We start from the raw sequence: 27,255 nt of genomic DNA on the forward strand, positions 1-27,255 counted from the left end.
AACGTGCAGCCACCAGTGACAGGTCCGACTGACTCCACACCATTGAATGCAGCCAGAGCTTCTGTGACTAAATGTATGTGTTAAGCAGAGGGGCTCAGGGGGATGTTTGGGACATGTTACTGCAGGGCAAGGGGGTTGAGAGCGAAGGTCCCTCGCCACTTGTAGGTACTGCTGTGCATTTCGTGGGGAGCGAGGCCCCTTTATTAAATTTGACCACCCCCCACTTAAAGGGAACAAATACATGAGGTAACTTCAAATAAACATTACATAGTTACCTCACCATCGGTTCCTCTCAGAAGCTCACCATTTTCTTCTTGCAATAATCCCTTCCAATTCTGACAACATTTTGTCAGAACTGAAAGATAGCAGTTGCTGTCAGTTATAGCTGAGAAGACAACTGACATGCCAGGTAATGTCCATGTTTCCCTATGGCTCAGGTGGGCGATGTTACAGTTTAACAGTGTGCTGACCAGGAAGCTGTTATGGGGTAATAGCCATTTTCAAAATGGAGGATGGAGAATTCCATTGATCACAGTGGACAAACGGGACACTGGAGAGGAGAAGGAGATTGATGAGTAGACTACGCAGGAGGTAAGTATGACCTGTGTATGTTTATTTTGACTTTTCATTTTCAGGTTTTCTTTAAGGACTCTCTGCACGGCCCTGGTGAGTATAGCTGAGAGCTGTGTGGGGGACGTTCGTGTGTGGCGTCGGTGCGCTGAGATCTTCAATTAAGGTAGACAGAGGATATAGGCGTGAGACCTTTCCGAGGATATTATCGTGAAAATATTATTAAAGGTAAGTGTTCATGGTTAATTAGGGGACATTGAAGGACTTTTTCTCGTTGCATTTTGATTTCAATTTAACTCTTTGTGGAAATACCTAAGAAGCCTCCCATACCATGGACCATGCAGGCTGTCATTTTCCAAATTTCAACTGCTGCTGTTCAACTGCCATTTTCCAACTGGCATCTGCCAACTGCCATTTTTCAACTGTCGTTTTCCAACTGCCAAATTTCAACGGTTGTTTTTCAACTACCATTTACCAACTGTCATTTTCCAACTGCTGAATTTCAGCGGTCATTTTTCAACAGTAATTTTTCAACTGTTTTTTTTTTTGCAACTGCCAAATTTCAACTGTTGTTTATTTTGACTTTTAATTTTCAGGTTTTCTTTAAGGACTCTCTGCACGGCCCTGGTGAGTATAGCTGAGAGCTGTGTGGGGGACGTTCGTGTGTGGCGTCGGTGTGCTGAGTTCTTCAATTAAGGTAGACAGAGGATATAGGCGTGAGACCTTTCCGAGGATATTATCGTGAAAATATTATTAAAGGTAAGTGTTCATGGTTAATTAGGGGACATTGAAGGACTTTTTCTCGTTGCATTTTGATTTCAATTTAACTCTTTGTGGAAATACCTAAGAAGCCTCCCATACCATGGACCATGCAGGCTGTCATTTTCCAAATTTCAACTGCTGCTGTTCAACTGCCATTTTCCAACTGGCATCTGCCAACTGCCATTTTTCAACTGTCGTTTTCCAACTGCCAAATTTCAAACGTTGTTTTTCAACTACCATTTACCAACTGTCATTTTCCAACTGCTGAATTTCAGCGGTCATTTTTCAACAGTAATTTTTGAACTGTTTTTTTTTTGCAACTGCCAAATTTCAACTGTTGTTTTTCAACTGCCATTTTCCAACTGTCCTTTTTCAAATGTAATTTTCCAACTGCCAAATTTCAACTGTTGTTTTTCAACTGCCATTTTTTAACTGTCATTTTTTTAAACTGTCATTTTTTAACTGCCATTTTCCAACTGTCATTTTTCAACTGCCAAATTTCAACTGTAATTTTCCAACTGTCATTTTTTAACTGTTGTTTTTCAACTGCCATTTTCCAACTGTCATTTTTCAACTGCCACATTTCAACTGTTGTTTTTTTAACTGCCATTTTCCAACTGTCATTTTTCAACTGCTATTTATTAACTGTCATTTTTTAACTGCCATTTTCCAACTGTCATTTTTCAACTGTCGTTTTTCAACTGCCAAATTTCAACTGTCATTTTTTAACTGTTGTTTTTCAACTGCCTTTTTCCAACTGTCATTTTTCAACTGCCATTTTCCAACTGTCATTTTTTAACTGTCATTTTTCAACTGCCATTTCCCAACTGTCATTTTTTAACTGTAGTTTTCCAACTGCCAAATTTCAACTGTTGTTTTTTAACTGCCATTTTCCAACTGTCATTTTTTTAACTGTTGTTTTTCAACTGCCATTTTCCAACTGTCATTTTTTAACTGTCATTTTTAACTGCCGAATTTCAACAGTTGTTTTTCAACTGCCATTTTCCAACTGTCATTTTTCAACTGCCATTTTCCAACTGCCAAATTTAAACTGCTATTTTTCAACTGCCATTTTTCTTTTGTCATTTTCCAACTGCCAAATTTCCACTGTCATTTTTCAACTGTTGTTTTCCAACTGCCAAATTTCAACTGTTATTTTTCAACTGCTATTTTCCAACTATAATTTTTCAACTGTCGTTTTCAAACTGCCTAATTTCACCTGCAATTTTCCATGGACCCAGATCTCAGATGGCACTAAGTACCTGCAATCAACACCCACATAACACTCGATACCCACCCATAGCCAGAACTCTCATGACACCCAGCATCTGCATTCAGCACCCACATGACAACCCTTCCCTGCGACTGAATGTATGTGTCAAGCGGAGGGGCTCAGGGGAATGGTTTGGGACAGTTATAGAGCCAGGGGAGGGGGGGGGGGGGGTTGGAGGCCACATGTCACTGCAGTGCAAGAAGGCTGGGGGGGGGGGGGAAGGTCCCCCACCACTTGTAGGTACTACTGTTCATTTCGAGGGGAGGCCGCTTTCTAAAATTTGAGCACCCCCCACTCTCTGCACGGCCCTGGCATAGGCGGCATGCTAGCATTAGCACTACAGACCAATTTTTTCATCCTTCTACCAAAACTAGTGGCAGATAGGTTGTAAATATGCTGTATTGTCATCCATTAGTGGCTAAAGGCATACATCGATCATTATTTAGTGATTGTATATGAGTTATAGCGTACACTGTGGTTTGTTTAAGGATCCATTTAATGATAACTACCACATCTGATTTATAATTATAGCGCTTTATGTTTTTGACAGTGCAAAATACTGCCATAACTTACACCAAAAGTGCTCTCACAGTTTATTTTTATTAAACTATACCTGATCCAAGGCAAAGCTACTTAAGATAAACACAGAGGTACTGTATGTTCATGCTGAATCCACATACCTCTGTGCGTTGTCCGCTCCTCTCCTCGCTCGGGAAATCGCTATACAAAGCGATTTTTCAATCGCTTTGCAATTTCCCTGTACCTTCCATTGAGCCAAAGCTCTCAGGAAATGGTACATGTAGCGTGTTTGCAATTTCAAGAAAATCCAAATGCTTACATGTGAACACTGTCATTGGAAAGCATTACAGAGACACTTTAGGGTGATTTGCAAAATCACCAGCGCTTAAAAAAAATTAGCAAACGCTCATAGGGGTCGATTCACAATCGCGTGATAACTGCTATCACAGTAGTTATCATGCACTCTGCCACTCGCAGTGCTTATCACAGCGCTAGTTCACGTGATAAGCGAAGGTTATCGTGCAATCACTTGCATTTTTCACCTGAAACGCGCACGTGATCGCACGATAACCTTCGCTTATCACGTGAACTAACGATGTTCGCATGATAAGCACTGCGAGCGGCAAAGCGCATAATAACTGCTGTGATAGCAGTTGTCACGCGTTTGTGAATTGACCCTCTAGTGTGAATGAGCCTGAATAGACAGGTTTGTAGTTATTTTGCCTCCAATCACCTTTTCAGTTCCTCCCTTCACTCCTAATTGGGGAGGGAAGAGGTAGGAATGGGAGGGTGATAAGAGAGAACTTAGGGCAAGCCTGCCTCTTCCTTTCTGAGAATGTAACTTTAGCCTAAAATATAATTTTTCAAGGAGTGATTACAGAGAGCGGGGGGAACAAGGAGAGAAGCGAAAAATGAAACGAGGTATGTGGAACCAGCATGATCATACCTCTGTGCTTATCTCAGGTAGTCTTGCCTCAGGTCTGGTGTGCTTTAGGAGTATTAAGGTGAAGCTATATCATCTAAACTTTGAGTGCTGGATGACTCAATAAGCTTTAATAAAATTGATTACTTACACAAAATCATCCGAGAGCAGCTTGTAATAAGACTGTTCAGGCAGTGGGTTTCCCTCAAGAGCAAAGACCCTGTTCAAACAAAAAAAAACATCAGCAAAACTGGTATATGTTCATTTGATAGATAAAGTACAACAGACAAAGGAAAAATTGTGTTTGCTTTCCTATAAACATATACAAAATTAATATATTCTGCTATTATCAACTGCTTTATAATGTTCATTACTACTTTTAAATCAAGCCTACTGTGCTGTTATATCTAGGTAGCTGAGCAACCAGTTATTTTTATTTGTGTTTCTAGGTTTGGTGCAATAAGTACATTGTCCATTCAGCAGAACGGCCCGAATGGATCTGTTTGAATGGAGCAATATAAACAAATCCTATTGATTAACACAGGATCTGTTCACCTAAAGTAAGGTCGGCTCTGCTACATGGACCGTTTTGTACTCCAATGTGCATCGGGCCTAAAGCTAGGTCCACACTTGTCCACTGTGTTTTGGCACCAAACTGGAGGGGGAAGCAGCCAGAAGGGGGGGGGGGGGGGGCAGCGGGTGGCGGTGAGGGGTCGTCCCCCCTCCTTCACCTGGGTCCCCCGTACCCACTCCCCTCCAGCTATTTGCGCAAATGTTGTTATTGTAATGTATGAAGCGAGCGGTGGAACCTTACCTTCCTTCCTTGCGATCCACCGCTTGCCGCTTGACTTCCTGCATTGCCGCCCTCTATACTTCGGAGGGCGGCATTGCAGAAAGTCACACGGCAAGCGGAGGAAGGAAGAAAGGTAAGCTTCCATTCTCACTGCATAAATTACATTAAAGGGGTTCTTCCGCGAAATAGGAAAAAAATAAAAAGTGGTTTATTTATAAACTATTAAAAATCCTCTTCAAATAGTGCGAAAAGTGTTTTTTAAAAATGAATAGTTTCATCAAAGTAACACCTAATGTAATCAGTGACGGATGACGCCAGGGAGGCTAATCCATTTGTTAGGGGTGTTTTTTTTTGTACTATAATATCACAAACATAACTGCTGCGTACCTAGTTGACAGTTCTGTAGTCCATTGCTGTCAGGAATGGCTCTTACAATTAGAATAACGGCTGTTATCTCCCGGAGCTCTGCGCAGTTATTTATTTTAGTTTCACGGAGGGAGAGAGAGGACCCCGGAGCAATGAATCAGGCAGAGGGAGATCAGCTGATCAGTGAGAACGTAGGGTGTCTATGCAGAATCCTCTAGCGAGTGATCTCTTTGTCGCTGCAAGATTTATTGGTTTGTGTTGAGTTCTCCAGGCAGCTAAAAGTTAATAAGAAAACACAAACCCATAAATCTTGCAGCGACAAAGAGATCACTCGCTTTCAGGAGATAAAGAGGATTCTGCATACACGCCGTAGTCTGGTTGCCGGGCAATGACGTCAACAAATTACGTTCTCACTGATCAGCTGATCTCCCTCTGCCTGATTCATTGCTCCGGGGTCCTCTCTCTCCCTCCCTGAAACTAAAATAAATAACTGCGCAGAGCTCCGGGAGATAACAGCCGTTATTCTAATTGTAAGAGCCATTCCTGACAGCAACGGACTACAGAACTGTCAACTAGGTACGCAGCAGTTATGTTTGTGATATTATAGTACAAAAAAAAAACCCCTAACAAATGGATTAGCCTCCCTGGCCGACATCTGTCACTGATTACATTACGTGTTACTTTGATGAAACTATTCATTTTTTAAAAACACTTTTCGCACTATTTGAAGAGGATTTTTAATAGTTTATAAATAAACCACTTTTTATTTTTTTTCTATTTCGCGGAAGAACCCCTTTAACAACATTTGCGCAAATAGCTGGAGGGGGGAGCGGGAACGGGGGACCCAGGTGAGCAGGGACAACCCCTCTCCCCACCCTCGCTGCCTCCCCCCCCCCATCCTGGCTGCCACCCCCTCTAGCATGACGCCCCCCACCCACAGACAGGACTGGGACACAGAAAACGGATCAGTTTCTGTGTCCAAAGATGGCTGTGTAGAGAGAGTTCCGTTTTTGCATTGATTTTCACTACCCCGCTGTGTATCCGAGGTCCGTGAAAATCCTGCAAATCCGGACCGTCCGTTCAGTTTTTCAAAACAGATACCCCGGAGCGCACACGGATCCGTTTTGAAAGTGAGTCAAGACTGCTGCTATTTTTAATATTAGTATCCGTGGCTCCGGTTTTGGTCCAGGCCCCAAAACGGAGCCACGGATATGTTTTTTAAACAAGTGTGAACCTACTCTTAGACACTGATAAATAAGGTTCTGTGGTTCAGGAGCAATGCCAGATTTGTCTGCTTACCTGGTGTTAGGACAGTGTTTCTGCTTACCTGATGTTTGGACAGTGTTGCAGTATGGTGAGCAATGATAAAAATGTGGCATCTGTGAGGCCGGTGTTCCACAGGCTGAAATAAGTAATATTATACTTTATTGTACAGAGCTGCGTCCTATGTTGGTGCATTATAAATTAATCAGTGAAGAGTGTACAATGCCAACAAGAGATGAACAGTCAGTAAAACATGTCACAAGAATGGACCTTGCTCAATCAGGAAGCCTGGTACACACTTTCAATTATGATTGACCAATCAATGACCAAATTAACCGCCTCCATGTAATATGAGGTTCAACAGATATTGGACCTGATCCATCCCGAAAACATACAGATAAGTTAATTGGCTTCCCCCCAAATTGGCCCTAGACTACGATACATGCACTACATGATACATACATAGACATATGACTATGTTAGGGATTATATTTTTACCCTCTCAAAGGGACAGTTAGAGTGACTAGGCAATATACTCTGTGCAGCGCTGCGGAAGATGTTGGCGCTATACAAATACTAAATAATAATAATTTAATTTTCTCTCCTAAGATTTTTCTCTCAGGTGATAGTTTGACAATATAAATAAGCCACTAGCAAGCAAAAAAACACTCAGCATAATTTTGTAAGTACTTTTTCACCTGCTTTTTGTTACTTTTGCAAAAGTTATTTTAAACAGAAGATTAAATATTATCTACTGGGAGAAAACTTAAAGAGACACTGAAGCGAGAATAAATCTCGCTTCTGAGCTCATAGTTAGCAGGGGCATGTGTGCCCCTGCTAAAACGCTGCTATCCCGCGGCTAAACGGGGGCCCCTTCACCCCCAACCCTGTCCGCAAACCCCCCCCCGCAAAATCAACGACCAAATTGGTCGTAGATTTTGTTGCTCCTAGAGGAAGGGCTAACGGCTGCAGCCCTGCCTCTCAGCGCGACTATCAGCGGCGCATCGCCGCCTCTCCCCCGCCCCTCTCAGTGAAGGAAGACTGAGAGGGGCGGGGGAGAGGCGGAGATACGCGCTGACAGACGCGCGTGGAGCAGGGCTGCGGCGGTTAGCCCTGCCTCAATCAGGAAGAGATCCCCGGCTGCACGGAGGGGATTTCGGGGGGTAAGGGACCCCCGTTTAGCCGCAGGATAGCGGCGTTTTAGCAGGGGCACACATGCCCCTGCTAACTATGAGCTCTGAAGCGAAATTTATTCTCGCTTCAGAGTCTCTTTAAGCCTTGTACACATTTTCAATTATAATTGGCCAATCACTAACCAATTTTACCACCTCCATTAGAAGGGAAACACCCAACTGTTGGCCTATGTTAATTTAAATTTAGATAGGAAAATATCCCAACATCCCAAGGAAAGATGCAAGCAGTAAAAATGTCATCGTCCGTGATGAATTACAGACTATAAATCTGGGTGGGGAAACATTTTACAATGGGCAAACACTGACTAAATAATTTATCAATTTTAATTTAATTTGTCATTTTTAATATTTTCAGTAAAGTTCCTATTTGAGAACATGCTGTAGATTTAATCATTCCTTATTCTACTGAGTGTCCAAGTTCTTGCAGGACCTATTTATGGTCTTTTGACATAGGGATAAAAAATAATAACAATGTCCTGTAAACGCTTTTATGTTTTTCATTAAACTTTGATAGTGAAAGCAATAATAATAATAATAATTATAAAAGGCACACACAAGAGACCAACTCACCTGATTTTATGGAGACTTATGAGAGCGGGCAAACATTTAGAGAAGATTCCCATCATTTTATCATCAATCTTCCATCCTATAATCAGAATTATAAAAACCAATGGAATGACGTCAGAAGATGCCAACTAACTTCACAAAACATACATTTTCCCATGCCTCTTACTGACTGTCCTGACATGTCCACATTCACTTCCTTTCCCTAGTAATAAATATACTTACAGCATTATTTATCAAAATACTTATTTTTGGCAGAAGGGAATGTTATTTGAAAGAAGAGATTTGGTGCACTAACTGAACTGTACAGGGGGTTTTACTGCAGAAAACCACATAAGCATTAGTCCCAAAAACTGATTACAGTGTTCAGTGTACAGTGTTATAACTATCCCTGTGGGCTGATTCACGCTTGGCCGCCGCTTCCCAGCGATCGTGTTTGGGTCTGCGATCGCACTTCGGTGGCAAAATCTCACGATTTCGGCGTGATTTGCGCTTGTGAATCCAATGAATAGAATGAGAATCACATCGCAATCGCCCCAGAGACGCTGCACGCAGCACATTTGCGATTGATCGAAAGCACAAAAGCCGCAGTGTGAATGTATCCATAGGGATACATTAGTAGCAGCGCTTTGCTGATCGAAGCGCTGAAAAAGCGCCCAGTGTGAACTAGCCCTGTCTCCTTTGCTTTTGCTTAATCTTTCTGGCAAATATTTTGGGACTTATTGTACTGGATAGTGTCCCATAGTAAGGCCTGGGTAAATCTGTTGCTTTGATTAGTGGCTAACTCCCAACAAATAGCAGTTATGTCAGTAGTCCGCTGTTTGTAGCTGCACTTTGCCTTTTTTCTATTTGCGGCAAAACAATCGCTATCCGTAACTATGGAATAGGAATATGAACTACTACATTGCAGCTCCAAGAAAATGTATTTATAATGAGACTGAAAAGGTAATAATGTGAACTAGTATATTAACGTTTATATTTGTGGCATCTTCTACACTGAATTTGAACGACTACATTAAATATTAAATATGTACTACTATATTGTGGCTATAGGAAACTGTTTCTATAATTAAACTGAAAAAGATGTGTGTGTGTGTGTTAAGGTTAGGCACCATGAGGGGGGGGGGAGGGGAGGTTAAGGTTAGGCACCACCGGGGAGGGCTTAGGGTGAGGCACACCCATAAGGAGTCAAGGTTAGGCAACACCATGGGGAGGGGGGGGGGTGTTTAACGATAGGCACCACCAGGAGGAGGGGGGGGGGTAAAGATAAGCATCACCAGGGAGGGCTTAGGGTTAGGCACCACCATACAGGATTGGGTTAGGCAACACCATGTGTAGTTAAGGTTAGGTGCCGGGGGGGGGGGGGAGGTTAGGTTTAGGTGTCGATAGAGGGAGGGTTCTGCATGACAGTAGGGTTAGTACAGGTCACAGTAAAATATTGATAAAGATTACTGATATTTTGCTATCAGAATTCACTAGTAGAATATCAGTAATTTTACTGATATTCTAATAGCGGATATAACCAGTAGAAAATCGGTAATTTTACTAATATTCTAATAGCAGCTATAACCAGAGTGACAGCAATTTTACAGATATTCTAATAGTGGCAATATCGGGGTCCTTTTTACCAGGTACCTTTGTTACATATAAGCGGCTTGGGCACACAGAAGTGACTTCAGCTGTGCTTTTGGGATCGCAAACAATCATTGACAATTCTAAAAAGAGCTAAACTAATGAAAGTGTATGAAGATGAGCCCACAGGAGTGATTGCAATTATGCCAAATAGAAATCACAGAGCCTGCAGCATTCTTTTGCACTTCAATGTATAGGAATGCTGCGAAATCGCTTTGCACTAACTGTACCACAAAGAACATACAGTAAATAAATAAAACAAATTGCAATTGCTGTAAAATCGCTGGCATTGTGCTTTTATACTACCCGAAATAATCCTGGAGAACAGCCTTGAGAGGTATTATGAGTGCGTAATGCACTTGGGCTTGCTGTTGTGTTTATCTATTTGATCTTTGAGCAACCATAGTCTGAATGAGGAGTACACAGTATAAATCACCTCTGATTGAAATTTCCCGCACAGACTTCCCATCTTCATTGTCCACCTCGATTTGGATGCTTGGCTTGAAGTAAGAGAAGCGCTCTTTGATGTGGCCAAGCGTGCTGTCTTTGTCTGATGCCCAGTCCATGTCATCTGCCAGGAATAACATTCTGAATTAATATCTGACCATAGAGAACCTGCAAAGCAGGACCTCTGAGGTTGAAGGGTCACATTTTACAAAACACAGCTTATATTTTTAACAAGAAAGCACATCCACACCCAAAAGGCAAAAGGCACTCACTGCAATATTGAGTATATCAAACCAAGTCCTGTCTAGTTTACTTTGCGGGGAGAGAGGGGAAGACTGCTCTTCTTTTAGGGATCAGTTTGTAATCTTATCCCAGAATATCAGTTGCTACTTGAGCTGGGGAATACTTTGGGAACGTATTTAATTTACGCTTTCTTTTACTTTTTTAATCTTTTAAAATAACTTTTCAGTACTTTGCAATTAAAAACGTACCAAATAGTAGATAAATAAAACTAATGCCAACATTATTCTGAGTATTTTCTAGCTTGCTGGTGGCTTAAAATGCATTTCATCCAAAAGGTGTGAAAATACAGTGGGATGTTTCCACAGTTAGGAACATACTGAGGAAATGGAAGACCCACAGGCTCAGTTCAAGTTAAGGCTCGAAGTGGGAGACCAAGAAAAATCTTGGATAAACAGAAGCGACGAATGGTGAGAACAGTCAGAGTCAACCTACAGACCAGCACCAAAGACCTACATCATCTTGCTGCAGATGGAGTCACTGTGTATCGTTCAACCACTCGGCGCACTTTACACAAGGAGATGCTGTATGCGAGAGTGATGCAGAGGAAGCCTTTTCTCCGCTCACAGTACAAACAGAGCCGCTTGAGATATGTTAAAGCACATTTGGACAAGTCAGCTTCATTTTGGAATAAGGTGCTGTGGACTGATGAATTTAAAATTGATCTTTCAACAATAAAACGTCCCTAAACACTGTTGGAAATCCACTGAGGCATTCATGCAGAGGAACAAGTACAACTTTCTAGAATAGTCATCTCAGTCCCCAGACCTAAATATAATTAAAAATCTGTGGTGTAAGTTATAGGGCTTGATTCACTAAAGTGTGCTAACATAGTTAGCACGCCTAAAAGCTTTGCACGTGCAAACTAGTGTGATAAGCAGTTTGAACAGGCAAAGCTGTTACTGATCGTGCGTCATTTAGTGCGCGTGAAACGTCACACCGGTGCGCGCGAAACTTCGCACCGTCCGCGTGCAAAGTACGCTTATTAGGCTATTTTGCACGCAGACAGTGGGACATTTCGCGCACACCACTAAACTTTGCATGCGCAAACTTTTGCACGCACTTTAGCTCGTGCAAAGGCACTTTGCACGTGCTAAAGGGCTTTTCACTGGCGTGCTAACACTTAGCACGCTCTAGTGAATCAAGCCCATAGAGAGCTGTCCATGCTCAGAAGCCATCAAACCTGAATGAACTAGAGATGTTTTGTAAAGCGGAATGGTCCAAAAAACCTTCAACCAGAATCCAGGCTCTCATTGGAACCTACAGGAAGCGTTTAGAGGCTGTAATTTCTGCAAAAGGAGGATCTACTAAATATTGATTTCATTTCTTTTTTGTGGTGCCCAAATGTATGCACCTGCCTAATTTTGGGTGCCAGTTTACTCCCTGCTGCCCGCAGCTCGCCTCAGCCTGTGGGAGTCTACTGGCAAGCAGAGCAGGGCTCCGGGAAGATGGCGTCAGAAGCCGTGCACTGGAGACTATTTGTGTCTGCAATGCAGAGCTTCGGGCGCCATCTTCCCGTAGCCCTGCTCTGTGTCAGTGCGGGAGTTGTGAAGATGATCGGGGGAGCTGCGCGCTGGGAGAGTAGTCTTCTGCAGGTGAGTAAATGCTTTTTTTTACAGGTGCACATTATGTTCTGGCAAAACGCTGCCCACATTATGATTATTTTCTAGTGAAACATTGCTGCATTACGATTATTTTCTGGTGAAACATTGCCGCATTACTATTATTATTTTAATGGGGGGGGGGGGGGGGGCACAGGTTTTTTCTCCTGGAGTGTCAAAATGGCTAGAGGCACCCCTGTGACCAGAGATGGATTAAGATGAACTGTTGCGCTAGGCAAAGTAGTAGCCTTGTCTCCTACTTATAGAGAAAGTGGCAGTTGGGCCCTCTGACACCCACTGGGCCCCAGGCACCTGCTTTGGTTAATCCTGCTCTGCATGCGATAGACACCTCTCCACTGCCCTTGCCCAATGCTAGGAATCACCCAGCCAATGCACAGGAGCAGCAGACAGCTGTGACTGCATGGTTCAAACTAGAGACAAAGTAGTCTGTGCCCATACCATTCAGCAACTATATACTGGACAGCGGGTGTTATGAGCAGGTGTGACCAAACCAATCAACATTTAGGGCTCTTTCCCACTAAGACGTTGCGTTAGATGCGACGTTAAGGGCACATAACGTGGCCCTAACGCAACGCATGTGAGCGTTGAAGTTGGACGTTATATAGAGCCGCGTTATGCGTCTCTTGATGCATCCGTGATGCGCATACTATTGGACGAAAACGGCGCATGCGGCAAAAGACTGGAGCCATGTGATCGGAACACTCTGCATCACGTGGTCCCGCCAGTGACCTCCGCACAGTGCAGTGAATATTAATTAGCCATGTGGCTGCTGACAATACACATCACTGAGCATGTGCAAACAGTCTAACGCGGCTAAAGCCGCATATAACGCACAGCATGCTGCACTTTCATTGAACACTGTAACGCAACGTGGGCACTGTGAACAGCCCATTGATTTTTCATTTCTGTGAGTTGGGCTGTGTTACAGGCTGTTCTAACGTGCGCCTGTAACGTCCCACTGTGAAAGCAGCCTTAAAGTATAATTAAAGGGAACCTAAATGAGAAGGATATGGCTGTTATGTTGGTTTCCTTTTAAACAATACCAGTTGACTGGCAGTTCTGCTGACCTATTTGGCTGCAGTAGTGTCTGAATCACACCAGAGAAAAGCATGCAGCTAATCTTGTCAGACTTTAGTTAGAACACCTGATCTGCGTACTTGTTCAGGGACTATGGCTAAAAGTATTAGAAGCAGAGGATAAGCATAAGCAGGACAGCCAGACAATTTGCATTGTTTAAAAGGAAATAAATATGCCAGCCTCCATACCCCCCTCACCTCAAGTCTCCTTTAACCCTCTGCATTCCACCATGTTATAGATGACACTTGTCACTGCAAAAAAACAGGGGCTGTAAGACATGGGTTGTAGGCTGACTTTTTCTCAAAATCAGGAACTAAATAAACGTAGTATACCCTAAGCTGAAAAACTAAAATCTGCACTAAAATAGGAACTCTGTGTAAAAACAGTGACTGTCACACTTCTGCTACAAAAACAGGCATTTTGTTTGCAATTAGCACATAAGTTCCCCAACACTTATGACTTTTCCCTGGTCCGGTGAGTCCTACTCTTCTAGGCATTATGCCTATATACAGGGTTGGTTGAAGCAACACTGGGGCTCCTGACACCCCCCCCCCCCCCCCGGCTCCCGAACCGGGTACCACCCCTTGTCATCCCTGCCTAAAGGATGTCGTCCCCCGGGGCCCCTGCAGTGTTGTGAACAATATCAACTCACCTGGCGCCACTCCGTCGGTACTCCCATCCTCCTCATTCCATGCTGGCTGCCTCTACTTAGTTACCCAGCATGTGTGAGGCACATGTGTTAGTTACCCAGCATGTGCCTCACTTAGAAGAGGCAGCCAGCAAGGAGAGAGGAGGACGGGAGCACAGACGGAGCGGTGCCGGGACAGGTGAGTTGATATTGTGTACAACACTGCAGAGGCCCCGGGGATGACATCCTTGAAGCACGATAGAAAGCTGGGGAAGGGGTTCAGCAGAGCTTGAGGGCCCCTCAGCCCTTGGGGGCCCTGTGCTAATTGCCCCCCTTGCCTCAATGGGAGCGCTAGCCATGCCTATGTAACTTGCTCAAAGAGTACTGACAATTCAGCAGTTTTGTTTTTTTTCAAATTGGGATGGAGCTGCAAGCTCACATCTGGTCACTGGATCAACATATTATAAACTAGAGACAAAATTGCCTGTGCTCTCACCACACTTTACTTTCAAGGTGGTGACTGCATGCCTGCAGCTGCCTGTGTGATGTGGGCCTTGCTGTTGTGCCAAATCTGCTGTGACAATATTGGTGCAGAGAAATTTCCTAGCAATGTATTTAGCAGTAGCAGAAATTTGTTGTACATTGTTTCACTACCCCCTTTTTTTGTGCTCAGTTTACTGAGGTGATGCCAAGGTAAATTAGGAGAACCTGATGCGCTGTCTTTCCCTAAACTTAATCCCAATATTCCTCACCCTGCCGACATTAACCTTTCCATAAGTATGACCCTTTTGCTCAACAGTCCTATTCTTGAAGAGCAACTTTACTGAAAGGTAGTAGTAGGGGTAAAAAAAAGTGAGAAGTTAAAAATTAGAAGATAGATCAACAAATGATTGATATTCACTGAATAATCTGTTCATGTTATTAGACCTTTTTGTGAGCCTGCAGGCTGCAGGTGAGCATCTTAAGTTCTGGCCAGCATGAAAGCAAATTAAACAGTACAAAATACCCTTATCTATAAAAATGTTCACTAACAATGTGTTAGGCTGAAAGATTTTTTTTTTTGTATGCACAGAAGGAGGTACTGCTTTCTTAACAACAACATGTCACCTCCATCCTCCCACAATGCAAGAAGGTTACCAGACAGGAAACTGTCATAGCCTAGGCTGAAACATCACTCTGTGGGAGGGGTTTCACCTCAATACAGATGACCCTGGTGAACTATTACACAAAATGTAAGGATTTGTTGTTGAAAACGTGGTATCAATTTTTTGCAATCCTAGATTTAAGCGCCTCTTTAACTTTGCACCCGACCTTAACCCTTTCCTAGCCAGATGCCTTATGTTAAGAGTTACAGGGCCTACATGCCTTGATTGAAATATAAATCAAGAAAAATACAATCCCTTATTCCCAAAACACCTTATGAACGGGAGCAATTCTGACATCTCAGCTATGTCCCTATTGATTCTGAAATTCTTTTTTATTACTTATGACACCTCCATAATATACTGTATATATATACACCAGTATATTGTTTTTTCAGCACAAAGCAGAGATTCTTCAAGTAGTATTTTTCAAAAATGTATTTTTGTTTTCTATACATTTTAAAGGAAAATACATTTTAAAGGGAAGAAAAAATAAATAAAAATACTGATACATTGAACCATATATAGTTTTAGAATACTATTACTATAGATAAAAAAACACAAATTGTGTTTGGCTATTTATCTTGTTTGTGATAATACTTAACCATGTTGCTGGTACAATGTATGATGACAATGTTTGATTATGAAATAAAGGTATATTTTTACTGCATTTGTTTCCTTCAGTGTAATGTATAAACAAGAATTATAGAATTAAAGTTTTAAAAATTGGGGAGGAAGAGGTTAACAAGGGAGATAATTGGGTAGTTTGTTGTTTTGTAGGGGACACAGTCTTAAAATTGGGTGCAGTTATAAACATCACTAAACGTTTCCATTGTGCTAGCTCTCATATTGTACTGGCCCCCTCTACATGCCCCCCTCTCAATATGTGCTTCCCTTTTAATGCCCCACTAAAATGCTCCTCATTATAGCACCCCATTTTAGAGCTTTTGAATATACCCCCAATTATGATTCTTCCAATTACAATGCTCCTCCAATATAGCCATCTCTATTGTAGTGTTCCTCATTTATAATGGCCCTATAATAGTATTGCTATATTATAGTATCCTCATTATGATGCACAAATTGCTTTAGATCAGAACCCACAATAAAGCACAATGTCAGCAGGTAAGGAAGACTTTGAAGATCAGGGAAATTATAATACTTACTCAACAGTATCTATGCCAATTTCTGCAGACCTGGTATGGGAACTGGACAGAAGGGTCAGCTGGATAGCATACTGGTAAGGCTAAAGCCTTTGATTTAGGGTTTGAGCCTTTGAGCAGGGTTCGAATCCTGGTTTAAGCCAGTATGTAAACAATAAGAAGTATTTGGGCAAGGCTCCCTAATGATCCTGGTTGCCCATGGAGTGCACCCTAAGTGGCAGCAGCCCTGAAGTGCTTTGAGTCTGCCAGGAGACATGCGTGATATGTTATGTGTCTTGCCTAGTCTAACCCTGAGTAGTCCTATCTCGATTCAAGCGTAATTGAGCAAGGAAATAGTCACGTCACAGAGACTATAGTGAAGACTGGTGATGGAAATATACAGTTGGCAGAATATACATTTAACAAGGCTTTAGTCTAAAAACTACAACAACCTACATTTCTGTATTATGAACAAATGAACATGCCTTGGCTTTGTGCAAGTAAACAATTTCACATATTGGAAGTACCTATAGTGAAATACTGAAAGAAATAGAACTTAGAACCTGGGCATTGTGCTGAGAATAGATATAAGAAATTACTGTACATATTGATAGAGTGCTTGAGATGTCATCAATTCAATATCACCACCAACTTGATGAATTCTATAAATGTAACAGCATATAGTTTTTGTTACCAGAGTACAGCCATTAAAGGATGGTATAAGTTAAATGCAACAATAGAATCACACTTCAACTGCTTCCACACCTGCTGGTGGCTGTGCGGCTCTGACAGGACTTAGATTCCAACTATTCATCGACGCATACTCACACAGTCCTCGCCATTCCTGCCACTGTTCCGTCGCTGCACCCGCTTGCTCTGCTGTCTCAGTGACAGCCAAGCTTCCGCATCTTGGCCAGAAGCCATTTTAATTTGCTTCTGACCCAGTGATTACTGTGAGCTAATCACTGTAAACACGGCACAATAGGGAAAGGATCGCTCAGGTCCATAAGGGGTCAGAACTGTCTGGTCCCGAAACGGTTAAAATTGTAACACCTTATGTACAGATGAACATGTGAATAACAATGATTATCTCTTAACAATGGCCCATATCAAAGGAATGCAATGTATTTGGCACTATGTAAACAATCAGTTCTTGAACCCAATGTGCTGGAAGTAGGATCAATAACACAAGCATAATGATCTGAGTGATTTTCACACAGGCAACTGTGATGACCGGGTCAGAGCAAAATGGCAGGTCTTGTCGGGTGTCCTTGGTATGTTGTCTCATCAGTGGTTCTATCACTAGAGGCATGAGAGTAGTTACCTCTGCCATGCCACTGGGCAGAGCACTCCCTTGCCAAGGACCAAGTTGGCTGGTATCGTTCAGCTGCAGAGCTCCATACTGCCTGGCTCAGCCATCCTTGTAATATCAGGTTGCATTGGAAGCAAGGGGTTAAAGGTGTTTTTTTAGAAGGGCAGTGGTCCAAAAGAGGAAACTTTCGGAGTGGAATTCTATGTCTTTTCATCGGGGCCGGTCCTCTCATGAAACAAGGTGAAACATTTGCATCAGACGCAGAGATTTCAGGGGCAGCATTTTTGTACTGTGTGTAACTTCCTGAGGAGGAATGGAGTGGCTGAGGGTGAGCAGTTTGTTTGTCACAGACTCACAGCCAGTCAGTGTGCTATTGTGTTGAGCTGCAGCATGTCATGTGAGAACATTAAATGAAGCAGAGTACATTTTGGGTGCTATGCGATCATTCCACATAGGGGCATGGGGGCAAATCCTCACAAGTTTGCCTCAGGCAGTAAAAAGTCTAGAATTGGCTCTGCTTGTCATCTGGTTAGAGTAGGTAAAAAAGTTTGATACTCATTTGTCATTCCATCCTCCATTTGAACTTTCCATTTGCAACAACCTTCCATTCGTGTGCAACAGTTCTCCTTCCATATCCAGATGGTCACATTTTCCCTCTCCCATGTGCAGCCTACCCAATCCATTTACTCTGCCATCCATGCATAGCTCACCAAATGCTGTTTTCTCTGATGCTGGTGTGATGGGCATTCGTGGTCTGTTCACAACTCTGGGGAATTCTGTATAGCCCAGACGGCTGCAGAGCTCGGTGAAATCTTGCTCAAGGTTCCCTGTGCACTGGTAGTCATCTGTGATCATATATAAGCACAAAACAAACATATATAGAATAAATTACAGGTCATATGTTCACACAGGGTACTCAGTAAGAGTAAGACAACAGTGTTTCACTCCAGAACAGTGGGTGGAATGAATGGTAATTAGCTAATGGAAATTAGCCTTTAAGATCTGTCTACCCTGTCGTGGTGATGCTCTCACAAGCACTACTATTCCATATCCCCCTGTGATAAAAGTCAGATAGGTCCATATACTCTTCATTACTGGAAGAGAGTGCTAAAAATCCTTGAAAGTCTTGCAAACCACTAGAATGCTAAGTCTTAGAAAGATGGACTCTGGGTTTCAGAAAACAAAGTAACCCCAATGCCAGCAGCTGCTCCTAGTCAGCGGGGTGCTGAAAGGCCTGATTCCTATCTGTCTGGCTTTTCACAGCGAGACCCAGTTTTCAAGCACTTCTTGAAGGCAATGTCTCGCTAGTGGTGAATGCCGAAGAATCAGAAACATACTGTATGTATTGGGCAAGTACAACAGGTGCCACACCTAGAATTGCTTTTGGTACACACAGGCATCGGCAGTAGTGCAATTCGTCAAACATAGGCTAACTTACATGTTTACAGACATTGTTAACAGGTCAAAGCAATCATGCTCATTTTCAGACATTGTTTTCCAAACAGGCTTCAGAATTGGGATGCAGGAGATGCAAGGAACAAGGTTAGAAACAAGGGGATTTGGATTGTGGGGTGGGCCTGAGTTTAGAAGACGGATGGCTTGGAGAAAGAAGGTATTCCTGTGCCTGGAAGTGTGGGTCGGGATGGCTCTGTAGTGGCAGCCTGATGGGGAAATCTAGTGGGGGTCTTGATAATCCTCTCTGCAGCATTAATGACACTTTGGAGTTTTTGTCTATCCCTTGCTGATGCCCCAGTGTGGCACACAGTGATGGAGGAGAAGAGGATTGATTCGATATATCATTTAATCTGCATTAAAGGACATGCAGGTTGGTATCAGCATGGTATCTGGCTCTATCTAGCTTTGGAAAAAATAGTTTGCATGTCTGGGATGGCCAGCTGGTATGGGTGGTATCTTCTAGAATGCCCTCTGCATAAAAAAAGTAGAGCGTGACTGAATATAAAGTCAAAAGTATCAAAGGTAATTTCTGGTAGCCCAAAAAGCTGTGCTAGTGCATAAGCAAGGCTTGTGTCTGAGACGGTCCTCAGTCCTCTCCACCACTTTAGAACTTCTCACCTTCATCTCAACTAATTGCTGCCTTTTTCATTTAATCCTACTCAGAGGGTTATTTTCTAAAACTCAGACTCAGGATAAGTACACTCAGTCTATTTCCTGACCGTGAATCAGGAAGTAGAGAGCAAGCGGTGCTGCATAAGACAGACAGGAGATCTAGTGGCTGAAGCCTGGAGGCAGAGAGTCTCTATCTTATTCTGCCTGATGTGCACAACTCTGCATATGGTGGGAGGACATGAGAGAGACCTCCACCTGGGATACCATGGGAGGACCACTAGACCACCACCACATAATACTGTGGGGTATTGGGGACCACTAGACCACCTCTGGGGAATACTATAGGGCAGTGTTTCTCAACATTTTATTGGTATGTACCCCTTTTAAAGCCCTGTACTCACCAAGTACCCCCTAGCATAGTAAAAATCATCACAAGTACCCCTTGACAAATATATATTTAATTCTTATACATGATAATTGGTTCTGAAATTTTTCCAACACATTTTTATAAGTCACACAGTGCTGCTGCTGTGCGTGAAACTTCTGAGGACCAAGGTACTCCTGGCAGTTTCCTGTCTGTGAACCCTGTTACATTGTGGGAAATAGCTGTTTACAGCTGTTTCCAACTGCCAAAAAAGCATGCAGCAGCTACATCACCTGCCAACAGTAAAAATGTCACCATGTAATAAATGTCAGAATGTAAATCAGGGATTTAAAAAAATGTACAATGGGCAAACAATGACTAAATCATTTATACATAATTATTGTAAAAATTAAGCACTTTTTTATTACATTATTTTCACTGGAGTTCCTTTTTAAGTATATCAAGCCTGAGTACCCCCTGGAACCATCAGAAGTACCCCCTGGGGTACGCGTACCACACGTTGAGAATCTAGGCTATAGGGGGACCAGACCACCACTAGGAAATACTGTAGGGGGATGGGGGATAACTAGAACCACCAGGGGATATTATGGGGGATGGGGCATCACTAGAATACTAGAGAAAGCTGTATGGGGATGGGGGGGCTACTTGGCCACCATGGAATACCATGGGGGGGGACCACTAGATCACCAGGCAATATTGTTGGGAATGGGGCATCACTAGACTACCAGGGAAAGCTATATGGGGATGGGGCACACTGGACCACCAGGGAATACTGTGTGGGGATGGGGGGACCACCAGACTTCCAGGAAAAGCTATATAGGGATGGGGAGACTACTTGACTGCCAAGAAATATTGTGGGGGTGAGAGGGGCACTAAACTACAAAGGAATACTATGGGGGGACAACTAAACCACCAGGGTATACTCTGGGGGGGGAGGGGAACTTGACTACCAGGAAATACTGTAGGGGAACACTTTGGAATATTTTCTTCTGGTACTGGAGAACATTGTCTGGCCTTAATTGTACGAACATAAGAGCATCACTTTTCTAATAAGATCATAAACAGTATAATAAAGTCCCAAAGAGGATGATTCACAAAACTTGTATCATGAGTTACAGTATCTCACAAAAGTGAGTACACCCCTCACATTTTTGTGAATATTTTATTATATCTTTCCATTGGGCAACACTGAAAATATGACACTTTGATGCAATGTTAAGTAATCAGTGTACAGCTTGTATAACAGTGCAAATTTACTCTCCCATCAAAATAACTTAACACACAGCCATAAATGTCTAAACCGCTGCCAACAAAACTGAGTACACCCCTAAGTGAAGGGGTCATGTGGTCATGTTACTCGTTATTGTTGCACAGCCTCAGGTCTGAATCAGGAGCCGATGTGTTAAATGTGGTGGTATTGGTCTCACACTCTCTCATACTGGTCACTGGAAGTTCAACATAACTCCTTATGGCATGGAACTCACTGAAAATCTTTAACAAAGAAGTGTTACTCTAAACCAAGATGGTCTAGGCTATAAGAAGATTGCCAACACCCTGAAACTGAGCAGCAGCTTGATGGACAAGACCATACAGTGGCTCAACAGGACAGGGTCCACTCAGAGCAGGCCTTGCCATGGTCTACTAAAGATGTTCGGCCCACCTACTCAGCATCATATCTAAAAGTTGTCTTCTGCAAATAGACCTATGATTGCTGACAGCATTACTACAGAGGTTGAAGGGGTTGGGGGCTTAGCCTGTCCGTGCTTAGATCATTTGCTGAAATCTGCATCAAATTGGTCTGCATGGCTGTTATCCCAGAAGGAAGCCTCTTCTAAAGATAATGCACAATAAGCCCCCAAACAGTTTGCCGAAGATAATCAGACCAGGGCTGGGCCGACACCGAGGCTGAGGAGGCTGCAGCCTCTGAGTGCAGGTCAGGATGAGTGCTATATGCCCACCCTGTCGTTTGCCCGCCGCCACCGTTTTCACCTGCTACCGCTGTGCGCATTGTGCGGTATACTTCCGGGATACAGGAGGGCCTCTGAAACAAAATATTGTGGAGTGTGGACAACAGCCGCCCGTCCGCTCAGCTTTACATGCTATCTTGTTACAGACAGGCAATGTCACCCCTCCTCCTGATTCCTCCCCTGGGCACTGTCTGACAGTGTGCGTCACTGGCCATCGGGAAAATTCAAGAGAGAAGGCAGTCTGTAAGTGCTGGAGCATGTCTCAGCTAGAGCACAGGGAGCAGTGAGTAAGGGGAGAGAAGAGACAGAAAGGAGGATAGAAGAGACACAGACACAATCCAGGATGTCTCGGAGAGAGCCAGAGAGTGACACACTGAGGACAGAGCCAGCCCACAGCCCAGCAGTGTGTTTCAGAGAGTCTAGGCCAACGACCAAAAAGGAGGCAGTATATACCTTGCCATGTTATCTTTTTCCCATAGGCATTCTCTTTTACCACCTTCTGGCAGTCAATCTCTCCTCCTCAACATTTCCCTCTCCGTCCACCTCTCTGCACACCCTGGCACATTCACCTGCTGGACGCCCCAGTATTGGTTCTGTCAGCCAGTCCAGCCCGTCAGTCTGTCCTCTCAGTCAGCCCAGTCCGCCAGTCTGTCCTGTCAGTCAGCCCAGCCCGGCAGCCTGTCCTGTCAGTCAGTCCAGCCCGCCAGCCTGTCCTGTCAGTCCAGTCCGCCAGCCTGCCCTGTCAGTCAGTCCATCCCACCAGCCTGTCCTGTCAGTCAGTCCAGTCTATCCTGTCAGTCAGTCAAGCCTGTCCTGTCAGTCAGTCCAGCCCGCCAGCCTGTCCTGTCAGTCCAGTCTCCCAGCCTGTCCTGTCAGTCAGTCCAGCATGTCCTGTCAGTCAGTCCAGCCTGTCCTGTCAGTCAGTCCAGCCCACCAGCCTGTCCTATCAGTCAGTCTTGGGCCTCTGTTGGTGGAACCTTGTCTTGGCACTGCCAAGGACATGGATTACTGTAAGTCTGATGAGACCAAGATAAACTTATTTGCTTCAGTTGGTGGCAATCAGGTTAAGAATACAAAGACAAGTGTGTCCTGCCTACAGTCTAGCATAGTAGTGGGTGTGTCATATTTTGGGGCTTCATGAGTGCTGCCAGCACTGGGGAGCTACAGTTCATTGAGGAAACCATGAATGCCAACATGTACTGTGACATAATGAAGCAGAGCGTGATCCCCTACCATCAAAAACTGGGCTGCATGGCAGTGTTCCAACGCAACATCTATGGACTAACTAAGGCTTTTTCTATTTTGTAAAGCCATGTACTACCTCTCTGTCTGACACCTCTTGTTAACATGCTCCACAATATGTTTGCGCTTTATTAATACAAATAATAATAATAATGATAATGACGTCAAACACACCTTCAGGATGACCACCAGAAAAACACATCATAAGAAATGGTAGTCGCTCAATCAGCCTAATACCCATAATATGAGAAGTTCACAAGGCTGAGCAAATACTTAGAGCAAAATGTAATGGCACCTGGGCTCAAAACGCACAGATAGCCAGCAGTTAACACAACATCCCAAAATAAATGAGAATGTTGGTGCCACATATCCAAAAGGCATGTGGGTTAAGCCCCTATGTCAGCATCAAAGCCAATCTCCTACAGTGATATGCAAACTTGACTCTCCAGCTGTTAAGGAACTACAAGTCCCACAATGCATTTGCCTTTCTAAATCATGACTGTGACTGTCAGACTCCCGCAATGCATTGTGGGACTTGTAGTTCCTTAAAAGCTGGAGAGCCAAGTTTGCAGATCACTCTATCTTCAGTGTTGTCCCATAAAATAGTTATAAAAATGTTAAAGGTGTACTCACTTTTGTGAGATACTGTATGTACTTATATACAGCATGAGACTATAAACTCCTTACCAGCTGACAGAGCTGTTTTGTCTTGGGGACTTAGTCCTTGAAGAAGCAAAAGGGAAACAAAACAAGAAAAGTTGCATGATTTTTATTACTGATTAGTACTTACACACTAGTTATTGTAAAGAGAAGCAATCACCCCTTTGTGATCCAGCACTATACAGGCCACACTGGCTTTACTTTGAGTTAGAGGTTGCGACTGCACTGGGGGCCATGGACCAGAGGGGTCCACTAGGGGCCTTCCCTTAACCACAGTATCAACTTTTCAATGGTGCAATGTTAGTAATGATCACTCCTATATATGCTTAATAGTGATTATCATTACCAAACTGTTCCCCTCCTCTGCACACACATCTCATACTGTAGATGTCCTTGGCAGGTTTAGTTGTGCAATATGAATTGTTATGTAGAGAATGCTTGGGGGGACCCAATGTAAAACTTGCACTGGGGCCCAAAGCTCCTGAGCTAGACCATTGGTGGCAGAAATGGATTGTGATGGCTTCTGACCCTATTTTTTACTGTCTGTTCTCACTGAACCTAAACACAAGTGTTATGAGAGGTCGGTAAGCAGCATATTTGAATTTCCCACTGTGACCTTTTGTTCCAGTTGTGTGGGCCAGTGGAACTTGTTGCTGGGAAATTGAAATATGCTTCTGGTGGAAATTTCACATTAACCACACCGGGGTGGGGGTGGGGAGGTAAGAAGGATTAAGGTTAGCCACAGGGTGAGGGGGGGGTTAAGGTTAGGCGAGGGGGTGGTTAAAGTTAGACGTCCTGGGAGGGGGAGGTGGTGAAGGTTAGGCATTGGTAGTGTGGGGGTTCAGTGTGAGAATAGGCTTAGGTGTAGCTATATTTCATACCAATATTTTAATATTGTTTTTTTTTTTCACTTTAATAGTAGAATATAAGTAAATTTACCAATATTCTAATATTGGCTCCTCTGGGTGCCCACGCTGCCACCCCATGTTGTTTTTATCTTATTTAAAGTATTTTGAAAAACATTGTGATGTGCTGGGTTGTAACAAGTATCAATGATCAATGAGATGCAAGTAATTCTGAGTTCATGCAGAATTATGTACATTTGTATGCAAATATATGCAGCTTGAAAAAGGACCAATCAATTTAAACCTGGGTGGGACTTGATTGGACAATTTTCAAACTGCATACCTCTGGATAAAAATGTACATAATCCTGCATGAACTTGATCATTCTTAGTAACAAGAACAGGAGGTGAGAAGAAATATACTTAAAGCGGAATATAACCCTGCATTTCAACTTTGCTCTAAAACATTATTTACAGCATATTATATGCAACCAGCATTTTTTTTTACTAGACTAGCATTGGAAGAGTTACACAGAGCTTTAAAGTTCCTGGAGAGAACTGCAGACGCATCCGAAGCTTACATAGATACATTTTGTTTACATAAATGTATCTAAGTGTTGAATGTGACTCACTCTCTCTGACTGAGAAGGAGCTGGAGGACAGCCAAAGAGTGTGTAACATTTATCACTTGTTACATTCTATTTAGTTAAATGTATCTATCTGAACTTCTGCATATCTCTCCACGGAACTTTAAACCTCTGTGTTTAACCCTTCCAATGCTGGTCTAGTAAAAAAAAAAATGCTGGTTGCATATAATATGCTGTAAATAATGTTCTAGAGCAAAGTTGAAATGCAGGGTTATAGTCCGCTTTAACGGACACAAACAGTTGTAAACTAATACTGTATATAGATAAATTTCCAATCTGTTCGGTAACTCCACTAACACCAGTGCAATTCTTTCCACCAGGGCAAAAGCTGTGATACTAGTGAGTGAGCATCACCCCGCAGAAGAGGATTACCGAATGCCTAGTTCACTTTTACATTATAAGGTCTGAGTGTGCACATTCATAACCAAAAAGATAACTTCAGGGAATTCACTGCTCCGCTTCATCTAAAGCTAGACTCTTCTTTATGATATTTGGTCACATAAAATAAAATATATACACCTCCAAATGTACTTCTTTTCAAAATATAATTTATTAGAAAAACACCTATTAATTATAAAATACTATAAAGTCCAGATACGGGTCCAGATACTAAGCGATTACATATGCTGGATATAAATGACAAGAAAGTCAACCAATAATTAATATGCAGTCAGCGCAGAGAAGTAGCTATGGGTGGGCAAGGGGAGACATATGCCCCCGGGTGCAGCACTGTGAGGGCGGCCATTGCACCACCACATGCCTGAGAGGTGGCTCGCTGGCTGCCCCGAAGTGCCCGTTTCTCTCCCTCTCTCAGCAGGAGTGTTAACAGCAGCAGTATAAGGCTATTTAAAGGGAACCTAAACTGAGAGGGATATGTATATTTCCATTTTAACAATACCAGGTGCCAGGTTGTCCTGCTGATCTCTTTGTATGCAGTAGTGGCCGAATCACACACCTGAAATCAGCATGCAGCTAATCCAGTCTGACTTCAGTCAGAGCACCTGATCTGCATGCTTGTTGAGGGGCTGTGGCTAAAAGTATTAGAAACACAGGATCAGCAGCAGAGTCAGGCAACTGGTATTTTTTGAAAGGAAAATTCATATCCTTCTCAGTTTAGGTTCCCTTCAGAGGGGGCACATCTCCCTATCTAAACAGGGTGAAGGTGGCACATTTGGCTAACTAAAGGGGCACACATTTGGCTATTTAAAAGGGGGCACATCTGGCTATCTGAATGGGGTGAAGGGGCACATATAGCTATCTAAATAACTTTGGACTCCACCCATGACCACATTTTGATGTGTGGCCACGCCCATTTTGTCTAGGGGGGGGGTGTGTGTGCAAAAACTGTCTTAGTCCCCAGGCACTAAAAACCCTACCTACGCCTATGCAGTTAGGTCGCTAACACCTGTTGGACTTGGATGACAGGTTATGCTTTAAATGACACAAATGGCAGGAATATGGATAACACATGAGGTGCCCCTGGGAGGGACAAGGCTGGTGACACCCAGTTAGTACCTGCACTTTGAGGGTCATTTTCATTATTTTCTTTCAAAGACTTGTCTTTTGAGGTCTTCTCTGTCTTCTTCCCCATGACCACACGCCTGATTATGCTGTAATATGAAAAGAAACAACAAAGAAAAATCCTTCAATAAACTCGTATTTTCAGCACTCTTGTAGAACAACAGGTCCCAGCACGCCCTGGAGACAGAATATAGACTGCTGGTACCTATCTCCCCCTACCCCCCTCCCGCTCAGCCCAGAGTGACAGTTACACTTATATAGACAGGTTGCCGTTATTCCAAGAAGGTAACAGTCAGAACTTTGAGAAAATTCAGCGTCCTGTCACCATGGCAACCCCTCCAGGCCGTGCTACTCCCCTAGTCAAAGAAACAGCCACTCAGCTGCCGAAGGGTGGA

At 43.2% G+C, this 27,255-nt stretch overlaps 1 protein-coding gene across 4 annotated transcripts in view; it reads right to left on the reverse strand.

Annotated features, from left to right (window-relative positions):
- The window catches only part of LRRC71 (leucine rich repeat containing 71), a 68,011-nt gene extending 40,776 nt beyond the window's left edge, over positions 1–27,235 (reverse strand). The window contains exons 1-8 of one of the 4 annotated variants that reach the window (XM_068251699.1): positions 27,112–27,235; positions 26,855–26,949; positions 23,876–23,911; positions 18,238–18,372; positions 10,294–10,428; positions 8,232–8,307; positions 6,533–6,607; positions 4,198–4,266 (exon numbers count right to left, since the gene is read on the reverse strand). In XM_068251699.1, the coding sequence (XP_068107800.1) occupies positions 4,198–4,266; positions 6,533–6,607; positions 8,232–8,307; positions 10,294–10,428; positions 18,238–18,372; positions 23,876–23,911; positions 26,855–26,930 (602 nt within the window). In that variant the 5' untranslated portion in view covers positions 26,931–26,949; positions 27,112–27,235. Of the gene's footprint in view, positions 1–4,197; positions 4,267–6,532; positions 6,608–8,231; positions 8,308–10,293; positions 10,429–18,237; positions 18,373–23,875; positions 23,912–26,854; positions 26,950–27,065; positions 27,086–27,111 lie in introns of those variants that run through there. The other 3 variants (XM_068251697.1, XM_068251698.1, XM_068251700.1) reach the window with 3 other exon arrangements.
- Positions 27,236–27,255: the final 20 nt, after the last annotated feature.

The sequence above is a fragment of the Hyperolius riggenbachi genome, chromosome 9 (assembly GCF_040937935.1).
Source record: "Hyperolius riggenbachi isolate aHypRig1 chromosome 9, aHypRig1.pri, whole genome shotgun sequence".
Taxonomy (NCBI): Eukaryota; Metazoa; Chordata; class Amphibia; order Anura; family Hyperoliidae; genus Hyperolius; species Hyperolius riggenbachi.